The following is a 12,165-nucleotide window of genomic DNA, read 5'->3' as shown; positions in this document are numbered from 1 at the left end:
CTTTTAGCATGTACCTGAGTCATTCAAAGTAGTGGCCTCTGCCTAATGCAGCATGTTAAAAATTCAGCCAAAACTCTGTGGCTTTTACTCAATTTGATTTGCCCATCAAATTGTCAGTTTCCAACCAATAATCTAATCTCCAGATTTTGTGATAGCAAGATTGTGATTTTCTTTGTGTTTGAAATTTTATCAAATTACTACCTTGTTACAAATTACTGTCTTTTAATCACTTTGAATCACCGGGAGCTTCCTAACAGCACCACGGGTGTGTCTGCATTAAATGGGCTGCAACAATTCAAGGCAGTGGCTCACGACCACCACCTTCTCAAGGGCAATTAGGAATGAGGAACAAATACGGATCTTGCTAGCAATGCTCGCATCCCATAGAAGTACTTCAAAAAATTGTATATCGTTTTATGCTATACGTAATCAATTCTTTTAAAACTGATAATTCAGTATTTGTAAAATTCAACAAGAAATGACAATGTTTAGTTTATTAACTTCTAGTCTTGAATGGCAAACTCTTACTAGCTGGATTCTAAGCTACTTACTTCCTGCTCTTAGGTATAATTTATCTCTGCCTCTGTCTTATGCGACAATCATTTTTATTGAGTTTTTGGTCGTCTCTTCCTTGTTTACATAACTGCTCACTGCTAAGTAATTGCAGAACGAAGCAGTCTACATCTACACATATAGTAGAACAAGCTGGTAGCATCTACGGTTTTAAGATTTGTACAGAAGCTTTGACCAATACCATATGTGTGGTGTTCATCAATTTGTTAGTTTTTAGTCCATATTTAATCCTTTACACTATTGTACTATACACGCTTGTTAACCTAAGACACAGTCTACTGTTTGCTGAGTAGCATTTGGACATTGTTCTCGATCTATGAAGGAAAAACTAATTATCTCGTTGCGGCATTAAGGAATTGAATGCAGGTTTGCTATAAATTTTTGACTAGTATTACAATATAATTCTAATATGGAAAATCCATAATCCTGACAATCTTCATGAAACTTTGCCTGAATTTCCATAATTCACCTTATGCTTCCATTAGTTATGATTTAGAATTGTTCTCATTTGATTAATTTTCTTCAACTTTGGACGATCCTGTTTTGTTTAACATTATGACCTGGTTAATTGCAGTGTTATCCTCATGCATAATGTTTAAATTAAATAAATAGCTTGATGTGTATATATAATTTCTTTAAAGGGCACAAAGGTGAAAACAATGGTTCTGGGTGACATTAACCTGCCTACCAGTTTTTGGAAAGTAGTTTTTAAATTTAATATGTTTGTTTAATATATCTTGAATAGTATGGAATTAAAATCCAAGAACTAGGATGCACAGAGAGTCAGCCGTGATCTGGTTCTCAAATAGCTGTTCATTTGCTTTAGTTCCCTGATTCTTTTGCAACGTTTTCTAAAAAATCTATTTCCTCTTCGAATATTTTATCCATTTCCGTTCCAAAAGCTATTACTCAATTTGTTTTCACTCCTGTTTCTGATAAATCATCCCATAACCTAATTATCCTCAAATGAAAGAAACATTATCCTTCATCGTTTAGGGGAATTCATTTCAGTCCACACTATTATTTCCTCAAATTGCCCGATTATTGTATCCGACGTGACTGTTAGTGTTCATATTTGCTGTCATTAATGAACCAAAGTTTTGCCAGGTGAGAATTTTATCACACATTATCGCCACTTGAACTCACCCAAGCTAACCCACCATTGCTTGGCTGACAGCTAACCTTATTTATGTCTTTACTTCTTTAGAACTCGAGCACTGTCAACTCTCTTCAGATTCTTTGTTCAAAGATCTTTGAAAGATCGTGTTTAGCTGTGTAATACCTCTGACTTTCCTTGCCATCCTAGATGGGGCAGTCCTTCAGTTCAGTGCCCTTTTCACTTCATTCCACCAATGTTTCCAAAATTATTTGCTTACTTGTAGTTATCAATCTAATTCTTCACACAAACTAATTTAACTTTCCTCTGAAGACAAGGCAATGCAAACAAGGCAAAATACACATTTCGTACCTCTATTGTTTTTAAGTTTTTTATTAGTGTCTCAAGTAGGCTTACTTTAACTGCAACGAAGATATTGTGAAAATCCCCCAATTGCCACACTCCAGTGCCTGTTCGGGTATAGTGAAGGAAAATTTAGCATTGCCAATGCATCTAATTAGCATATTTTTTGGACTGTGGGAGGAAACTGGAGGAAACTCATACAGCCACGGGGAGAATGTGCAGACTCCGTATAGATAGTGACCCAAGCCGGGAATCGAGCCTGGGTCCCTGGCACTGTGAGGCAGCAGTGCTAATCACTGTGCCACCGTGTCACCCATTGACCTTGCATTCTCGGTAAAAGTACTTTTTACTTTGCCCAATCCAACTATGGGCAGGATTTTTCATTCTAGAGATTAAATGTAGTGACGGGAGTGATAAGCACTGCTTTTCATATTGGGTAGCGGGTTAGGTTCTCACACTTAATTGTATGCTTGGAACCTTATTAATTATTCATTTGCATGCCACTCTGCAAATTGTATTGCGGGGAAGTGGGCATTGATTCATATAGTCCACTGCCACCTGCTGGGTTGAAGGCCCTGGTGCCATATTTAAATGTCACCTGAACATACATTCGCTGTCTGCAGCTGAACTGTCTGGTATGACACACCCGAGATGGCCTCCAGGAGAAAGAAGCCATAACTCCTCGAGGCTCTTCTCAACTCAGTTGGCAAACCCTGTGTGCTACCCCCTTCCAGGGAATGGAGCCAGGAGAACAAGCAAAATAGCCTTGCCAGTCTGGGATAGGATTGCAGTGGAGGTCTATGCCATTGGGACCCAAAAAAGAAACACCCTACAATGCAAGAGAAGGATAAATAATTTAATCCACTCAGCCTGGCTAAATCGACCTTCTGCTGACTCCAAATTCTCACACACATAATGTAATCAGGCGCTAAAAGGGTTGCACTACTCGGGGATCTCTCGCACTCTTAATGGAGAGACACTATCATTGAATGTCTCAACGCACACTTTAACGTTACCATCATTTTGTCTATAATCCTGAGCAAACAGTCCTTAATCAAGAACTACCTCTTCAGTAGGTACTCCAGAATGTGCCACTGCCTTTCAAATATCTATGCTACCTGAGAGTGACTCAGCATGTAGGAGACAGGGGAACTGCCAGACTACTTGGCAGAAACATGCGTGATCTGCTTCTGATAATTGCAGACTAGCTCAACATTGATGGAGTGTGACCCTTTCCTGTTAATGAAGATCGGGGGTGCTGCCAGAGAGTTCTTAAAAGATTCATGTGTGCAGAAAGCTGGAGATTGCCACGAATCCCAGAAATTCTAGCAATTGCTAGCTTCATCCATTACGAGCCTCACTGGGGAGAGCATCAATCATATCATGTCCATATAGAATGTGTTGAGGATTGAGAGATGCTGCACAGGACCCTTGTGGATCCCTGGGATGAGCAGCTTGCAATAAAAGAAGAAAAGTGATCTTTGGGGCCATTGGTAGGAGATGGTCTACCAGTCGAATCAGTGTCAGATCCCCCCACAGAATGTGGCAGATATGAGCCGCCACGTATCTTCACAAACGTAGACATGCTCGGTAAATCCAAGCTCCTTAATTTTAAATTCATTTAGTTTAGATGACTAGAGTGTCGTAGTTCGTGGAAGCCTTGTCTTGCATAAGAACATAAGAAATAGGAGCAGGAGTAGGCCATCTAGCCCTTTGAGCCTGCTCCGCCATTCAATAAGATCATGGCTGATCTGAAGTGGATCAGTTCCACTTTCCTGTTTTCTCCCCATAACCCTTAATTCCCTTGTCTGTCAAAAATCTATCTACCCGTGTCTTAAATATATTTAGCGAGGTAGCCTTCACCACTTCAACGGGCAGAGAATTCCAGAGATTCACCACCCTTTGAGTGAAGAAGTTCCTCCTCAACTCCGTTCTAAACTGCACCCTCCTTATCTTGAGGCTGTGCCCTCTAGTCCTGCTGTCCTTTCTGAGCGGGAAGAATCTCTCTACCTCTACCCCATCCATCCCTTTCATTATCTTATACGTCTCTATAAGATCCCCCCTCATTCTTCTAAACTCCGAGTACAGACCCAGTCTATTTAGTCCAACCCCCTCATCTCCGGTATCAGCCTAGTGAACCTCCTCTGCATTCCCTCCAAGGCCAAAATATCCTTGCGCAAGTGCGGTGACCAAAAGTGCACACAGTACTCCAGCTGCGGCCTCACCAGTGCCCTGTACAGTTGCAGCAAGACCTTCCTGCTTTTATATTCTATCCCCCTCGCTATAAAGGCCAGCATCCCATTCGCCTTCTTGAATACCTGCTGCACCTGCAGACTGGGTTTTTGTGACTCATTCACAAGGACCCCCAGGTCCCTCTGCACCGTAGCATGCTGCAGCTTTCCTCCCTCTAAATCGTAATCCCTCCTACTACTGTGCTTGTTGAGTGGTGTCCTTCAAGCTACATATAACCAGTAGTGTTTCTAGTGCAGGGCGATGCCTATGTTCTTCTGTGGTCTGTGGCTAATTACCACAGAGCTGACTGAAAGAAACAATGGAAATGTACCAATCTTTCCACTTGTCATCTGCTGTTTCAGTGCTTCCATGATTGGACCATGGCCATTTTTCTCATTTTTTTCAACAGTTTACTTTAGGCTAATTAACTTTTTATTAAACTTCCTGAAGCTGGCTGGTACTTAAAATTAAATTCAATAACATTGTTTCCTCTTGCTTGTTTTAATCCCCAGCTGCGTCAATTGACAACTACAAAGTCAACTAAAAAACTAAAGATTTGGGATATTATGTGCTGTCAAGAAGATAACTAGAAGTTGGTTATCAGTGCTACTGTGCCAAGTTTGTATTACTTGCTATGTTCAGTGTTACAAGGCGCATACTGTTGAAGGCCCTCTGCTGACCCTCAGGCAGTGGACGATGCGTGATATAGGGATGCGCTGTTGGCATTTACTGACTGGAAAGAAATGAAATTTTTAGCTTCGAAGTACCATTTAAATAATTGAATTGAAGGTTCTGTCAGTGACTTGTTTGGAATATTGAAGGGAGATGTAATGTATGTCTTAAAAATGTTGGGAGGCATAATGTTGGTATAAGTAAGCTATTTAACTTGGACTGTGTGCCAACAACTGGAGAAATAAAATACAAAATAAACAAGCCTCAAGGAATATTAGTGATCGCAAGCAACTTTAACCCCTCCAGAAGAGTAGCTATATGTAAAAGACTTGAAACAAGAACAGTTTTTGCTATGTTGGTGAGCTCATTCTGAAAATAAGGTAATGGGTCAGGATGGAAGTTAGAGTGCTAAACGTAGCTGCAGATGTCAAATACTCCCTGGAACACTGTGGTTCTGAAGTTCCTAGAACCAGAAAAACATTATCCATGGAAAGTAACTTGGGGAGTTTAAATATTTTGTTCTCCAGACAGCTCAGGATGTGAGGAAACCTGTCATTCTGTTCTCTCACATTTATGTACATATGTGCTTTTATATTGTGTTAATATATTTTTAAAAATTGTATTTTCCATGGCATCAAACATGCTTATTCATGTTGGCTTCATGTTCTTTTTTTGTTTGCTTTTGTGGTCCTGTTTCTTTTTGTTTTCTTTGGCTTTTTTCTCACTGATTTATTTTTGTTTCGCTGTATCTTCTTCTGTTTCTTTACTTTTTTATACCATTTTGAATGTGAGGCACAGTGAAGGTTATTCACCAGCTGTACACTGCATTTAGGAAGGAGTTTCAGGGGAAATACGGCCTGTAGCAAATTCTGTTTCCTTAACCCCGACATCCTTCTTCACACTATGTCACTTAACACATTACTTTTCCAGTTACGTGTTCTTTTCTCTCCCATACACTGGCCAGTTATGTCCCGACCACCTGGGGGCTTCAATGGCTCCTGAGCCCCCTGGCATAGCCATCACACCTGGCTTCCGCTAATGGAGACCAGTGGTGATTCTTGCCAGGCTTGTACTGAGCCAGACGATCAGGAGCTGGGAAATTCTACTGGCCAATGGGCTAAGCATGTTTAAATATTACTTTGGGTGTGATTCAGTTTGCCCAGTAGGAGGAGATCAGGACGATTGCAAATGGTTTGGGCCATCACGCAATTTTCTGGGATTGACGTGATTTGCACAATGAGGTCGGAAAATTTCCCTGTTAACTCCGCTTTTCTCCACAGATGCTCTCTGACCCACTGATTATTTCCAGCATTTTTAGTTTTGCTCCAGTTGGAGCCCAAGCATTGAATTACAAAGTTGTTGCATAAGCTCTTGATAACCTCTAGCAACATTTCTGCTTTCTTAACCACCATTGAAACCCTATGTGGAGTCACCTCTCCTTGCATACACTTTGTAACATTATGCCATTTATTAGCATACTGTTATTATATATTAAACCTTGTGAAATGCCTCACTTCAGACTTCTCCACATTGGACTGCAGCTGTCATGCTTTTGCCATTACACCATTCTGTCTTTGACATTCTGAAGTCCATAACTATCCACACCACTATTACTTTGCCAAATTTTATAGCCTAGGTTTTCTAGAAACGTGGAAGAGTAATGGACCTGAAATTGACCGTTAGGGAACACCACTTCCCAGGCAGAAAAATATTCATCCACCGCCTCTTTTGCTTCCTGTCACGAAGCCAATTTTGTATTCATACCATTAGTTTGTTCTCCATTCTGTGGACTTTCTTAGAATTTAGTTTAGAAAAAAACATGTGTTTTTTTTCTATGCTATAAAGAATATTTTAAATTTCAAGTTTTATTTTAATGTTTAGTTTGTACTTTTAAGATTTTGTCAACAGGAAGTGTGTGTGTGGATATCAGAATTTTGCTAAGACGTAGATATATAACAAGAAGCAATTTAGCACTTTGCACCTGTATCACAGTTCATCAGTCATCTGGAGCTTTGTACTATAATTCTAATTTTTTTCAAGTTTTTGCCTAACCCTTGTAGATAATTAGCTGTGGTATGCATTCCAAGTGTTCATGCTTGGAAAAATATTGCATGTTTTAAAATTAAAAAAGTTAAAATGACTAGGGTGGAAGAAGTATCTTTGTGACAAACCAAATGCTCATAGTTCATGCAAGTTTAAAAATAACATGCTGTTGGAAGGCCAAGATTGAGTGCACTGGACTCAATTTCAAGTTTTAAAAAGGTGAAAAGTAGACTAATCCAAATTAGAAGTAATTTGAGGTGATGCCAATGAATTTTAAGAAGGCTGAGGATTATAGAGAGACAACATTGAAGAGATTAGCAATTGCACAAATTTGCAACAATGGGGCAAGTGGGAGACTATCTTAGATCTTGATATCTGCACAATCAAGATATAATGAAGAGCTTGGTATGTGCAAGGATGACATTTTGGCGACAGTGGGGAACCAATTATGCAAATTCAGAAAAACACTGATTGCAGTCATGTCAGTTACGTGACATGAAATGCGCAGATAACTATTTGATAAAGGAAAGAACTACGAAGAGCCAAAATAAATGGATGACCACCAACGGGTAGTTATGAAGTACAGATTACACAGTAGTGATTTGACCATGCGTGGCTGAACAGTTGAGCCTTGTTCTCGGTATCAATTGTTAAGTCGAGTAAGCCCTGATAATTTGCCATCTGCAGTGCATAAGTTCGCTACTGCATGGAAACAATTTCCATTCAATACATAGAATGTTTTAATAAGCGTTCCATTTCAATTTTTTTTCTGGCAAGTTCTACCAGCCCAGAGTATGATGAACTCTTAAGTGTTAGGGTTTTGGGTTGTAGGTTTTGGAGTAGCCATTATTATTGGTGACAAACTGTTCATTTCTCTACTGATATGATGTGTGGCAAAGGGGTGTCCGTTTCCTGAGTTTGAACTCCAAGCATTATTTTATATGTAAGATAGAGAAAAATATATTTCACTGAGTCATGGTTTGATTGTAAAATTATTATTCCATCCAGAGAACAACTACAAATGACGTAAACCTTCGCTGACAAGTTGGCATTCGTGGGCTTGAGCGAACACAAGAACATTGGCTGACCTTGCCTGCAAATAATCTTTCCTCGCTGCTGAGTGCTTACGTGATATTTCTGCGTGACATTTTGCTGAAGTAATCATGCCAGCATTATCAACAGGATCTGGAAATGATACAGGTATAGTAACTCCACTTGAGATTGGGAACCTCCTGGTTTTAACTTGTGTTTTACCATGATTATCATTGTATAATGTTGCTTCACTGGGAGAAGGGAGAATAGATCAAAAGAATACTCTAAATTCTGAAGGATTACTGATTTAGAGCAATACAGTGGGATTTATTTCTCAAGGAAGGAACCTGACATCTGTTTCACAGACTTGTTGGTGTCTGCACCTGATTGTATCATGCTCAAGCCATGGACAATAAATGCAGTGAGCTGTTGAGATGCAGAGGAAGTGATGCAGTGCTTTCAGTAGCTTCCTTTGGGCTTTTTCACCTTTACAGTTTAATGTTCGTAATTCTTTTGTGTATAAAATGGTTTTGTGATCCAAATTCATTTCAAACATCGACTTGCTGATCAATACAAGAATACTCAGGACGCTGTGGCACTGAAGCATTTATGCTCTGTGTATCTTTGCAGCTCAGTTGAAATTTTTTTTCTCTTTTTATCCACATTCCCTCCCTTAGCAGTGAAGTCTCTGAAATAAACAGCCCTTCTCACTCCCTTCTGTGCGAGTGTCTGTTTCATGTTAGATTTTAATATTTCTAAAAGAAAGATTGTCTAATATGGAGAGGTTACAGAGACTGACCTTGTGTGCTTTTGATGAGAAGGGCTGTTAATTTCTATTCTAGATCTTGCACAACATTTTTCAGAGGTTGATATCTGAAGAGGGAGTCTCCACATAAGTTATGCCATATATAATAAAATTATCAACTGCCCTTCTCATCAAAAGCACATGAAAGCGGTTTGTGCAACATCTCCACATCAGACAATCTTGCTTAAAAAAAGGTAAAACCTGACTAAGCAAGAACTTCACTAAGCATAGTAATGTGTCCTCAGTTTTTGAGACTTCCCGACGCAACATTTTACGCAGATATATGATAACATATCCATAGTTATACTTGTTTCAGAGCAGTCGTTTGGAATTTTACGTACAGTAAGATTGCAGGAGTTGTTGTATGTACCAAGAGCTTTGAATGTGCTTCAGAAACTTAAAAAGGATTAAATTGATTATCTGTTGAAAATTGTTCAAACCCTCTCTAATAAAAGCAGCTGTGCAAAGCAGCACGTTCTATTGCCAGTAAGAAGGCGGAGAGAATCTGTAGCCTTATTCTGAAAGATGCCCCAATCTCTGAGGAGCCATCCTTGTCGGCTTCTTTAGGTCCTGTACATCTGATTCATGGTGCAAGTCACCTCAAGCTCAAAAAGAATGTCGAAGGGTGGGTGGACTGGATCAGGATCACGCCAATTTCCTACTGGAGATCACACCCCAAAATTGTTTGGGAGAGTTGCGCCCTTAGTGTCCTATGACTGGCATAGGCCCTCATTTGTGTATTTAAGGAGCATAATACTTGGTTCAAGCAGGCATTCTGGGAGACTAAATCACCTGAGTCAGTTTGCAATTAGAAATTTGGAGATCATAGGAATGTAAACCAGGCAGCTGGAAGTTAATTTTGTCCTCCATGGTATCAAAATAATTCAAGTTGAGATTCATGTATTCCTAAAATTCAACTTGAAATAATTGTTGTTTAGAATATTGTCTATTGAACTGCAGTTCTTGTCCTATTTGAGGAGCAGTATTTGATCATGGAAACTAAGTCCAAAGTACAGGAAAATGGATCTTTTCTGATGTTTTTCCAATGGCTATGGCTTTCAATTCAGTATGTTGCAAATGACTTAGTGTTTTAGCTTCTGCAAACTCCTAAACAGCTACTCCTGAGAAAACAGATGTTAAATATCCTTAAATAAATTTGAAGAATTAAAAAGAAAACTAATTGCATGTAGTTTATGGTGGATATTTCCACTTTTAAGTCCAAGTTTTACAGATCAGGTGTTTTTTCTAAAAAAAAACAACATTTGCAACTTTTTATATCTAAATGGAAGCAAACCTGCATCATTGTGCTGAGATTTGGTGTTCAAATGTCAGGTCTTTGACCCTGTTTTTCTTCAAAACCACAATTTTAAAAGAAAATTAATATAGTAGCTGCTATTAGAATAACATAAACTAAAAGACTACTACTGTGCATTATGGTAACTCAACTGGATGAAGTTTTGGAGCATGCTGTGTGCCTGTTTTTTATTAACACTATAAAATTTTATATTATTAGTCTGGCAAAGAGATGCGCATTTCTTTGCTTTTCTGCTAATTTTGCGAATATTTACCTTGGGTGGACTATTATTGGGCCTGGTAGCACAGTGGATAGCTTATTGGCCTTGTAACCCAAAGGTCTGGACTGATGATCCAGAGACATGAGTTCAAATTCAAACATAGTTGCTGGAAAATTTAAATTCTGTGAATTAAATAAATCTGGAATTAAAAAAAGCTGGTTTTAACTCATCTGATAACATAAGAACATAAGAAATAGGAGCAGGAGTAGGCCGTCTAGCCCTTCGAGCCTGCCCCGCCATTCAATAAGATCATGCCCGCCCTCTCCCCATAACCCTTAATCCCCTCTCTTATCAAGAACGCATCAACCCGCTTCTTAAAAATATTTAGCGAGGCAGCCTCCACCACTTCAACGGGCAGAGAATTCCAGAGATTCACCACCCTTTGAGTGAAGAAGTTCCTCCTCAACTCCGTTCTAAACCGCCTCCCCTTTATCTTGAGGCTGTGCCCCCTAGTCCTACTGTCTTTTTTGAGCGGGAAGAGTCTCTCCACCTCTATCCTATCCATCCCATTCATCATCTTATACGTCTCAATGAGATCTCCCCTCATTCTTCTAAACTCTAACGAGTACAAGCCTAGTTTATTCAGCCTCTCCTCATAGCTCAACCCCCTCAACTCCGGCATCAGTCTAGTAAACCTCCTCTGCACTCCCTCCAAGGCCAAAATATCCTTGCGCAGGTGCGGCGCCCAAAACTGCACACAGTACTCCAGTTGCGGCCTCACCAATGCCCTATACAGCTGCAGCAAGACCTCCCTACTTTTATATTCAATCCCCCTCGCTATGAAGGCCAGCATCCCATTCGCCTTCCTGACCACCTGCTGCACCTGCAAGCTGGGTTTTTGCGACTCATGCACAAGGACCCCGAGGTCCCTCTGCACCGTCGCCTGCTGCAGTTTTTCGCCACGTAAGTAATAGTCCTTCCTACCATTCTTCCTACCAAAGTGGACCACCTCACACTTGCCAACATTAAATTCCATTTGCCATTTCCTGGCCCATTCGCCCAGCCTATCTAGATCCTTCTGCAGACTCTCCACACCCTCCACACAATTTGCCTTTCCCCCAATCTTGGTGTCATCAGCAAATTTCGACACCCTACACTCGGTTCCCTCCTCCAGATCATCTATATAAATGGTAAATAGCTGAGGCCCCAGCACCGACCCCTGGGGCACCCCACTAGTCACCAACCGCCAATCCGAATAGCACCCATTGACCCCCACTCTCTGCCTCCTATTTGACAACCAATCCTCTAACCATGCTAACACCCTACCCCCAACTCCATGTCCCCTGACCTTCTGCAATAACCTCTTGTGAGGTACCTTGTCAAACGCCTTCTGAAAATCCAGAAAGACCACATCCACCGGCTCTCCTCTATCCACTGCCCTAGACACATCCTCATAGAACTCCAGTAAATTTGTCAGACACGACTTCCCTTTAATGAAACCGTGTTGCGTCTGCCCTATCAAGCAATTCCCTTCAAGATGCCTCGCAATTTCCTCCTTAATGACGGATTCTAACATTTTACCTACCACAGACTTTAAACTAACCGGCCTATAATTCCCCGCCTTTTGCCTGGCACCCTTCTTAAACAACGGCGTAACATTAGCCGTTTTCCAATCTTCCGGCACTTCCCCGGAATCCAGTGACGTCTGGAAAATAACCATCAAGGCATCCACTATAACCTCCGCCATTTCTTTCAGAACCCTCGGATGCATTCCATCCGGTCCTGGGGACTTGTCCACAATCAGCCCCTCCAGTCTGTCGAGCACCACCTCTCTA

At 40.6% G+C, this 12,165-nt stretch overlaps 1 protein-coding gene across 8 annotated transcripts in view; it reads left to right on the top strand.

Annotated features, from left to right (window-relative positions):
• The window catches only part of mpp7a (MAGUK p55 scaffold protein 7a), a 467,172-nt gene that overhangs the window by 171,600 nt on the left and 283,407 nt on the right, over nucleotides 1-12,165 (top strand). For all 8 annotated transcript variants that reach the window (XM_080211719.1, XM_080211709.1, XM_080211666.1 and 5 more), the window contains one exon: nucleotides 7,988-8,179. In XM_080211719.1, the coding sequence (XP_080067845.1) occupies nucleotides 8,143-8,179 (37 nt within the window). In that variant the 5' untranslated portion in view covers nucleotides 7,988-8,142. The remainder of the gene's footprint in view (nucleotides 1-7,987; nucleotides 8,180-12,165) is intronic.

Source organism: Carcharhinus amblyrhynchos, chromosome 2, assembly GCF_965287045.1.
Source record: "Carcharhinus amblyrhynchos chromosome 2, sCarAmb.v2.hapA, whole genome shotgun sequence".
Lineage (NCBI taxonomy): Eukaryota > Metazoa > Chordata > Chondrichthyes > Carcharhiniformes > Carcharhinidae > Carcharhinus > Carcharhinus amblyrhynchos.
This window is presented reverse-complemented; position numbering and strand designations above follow the sequence as displayed.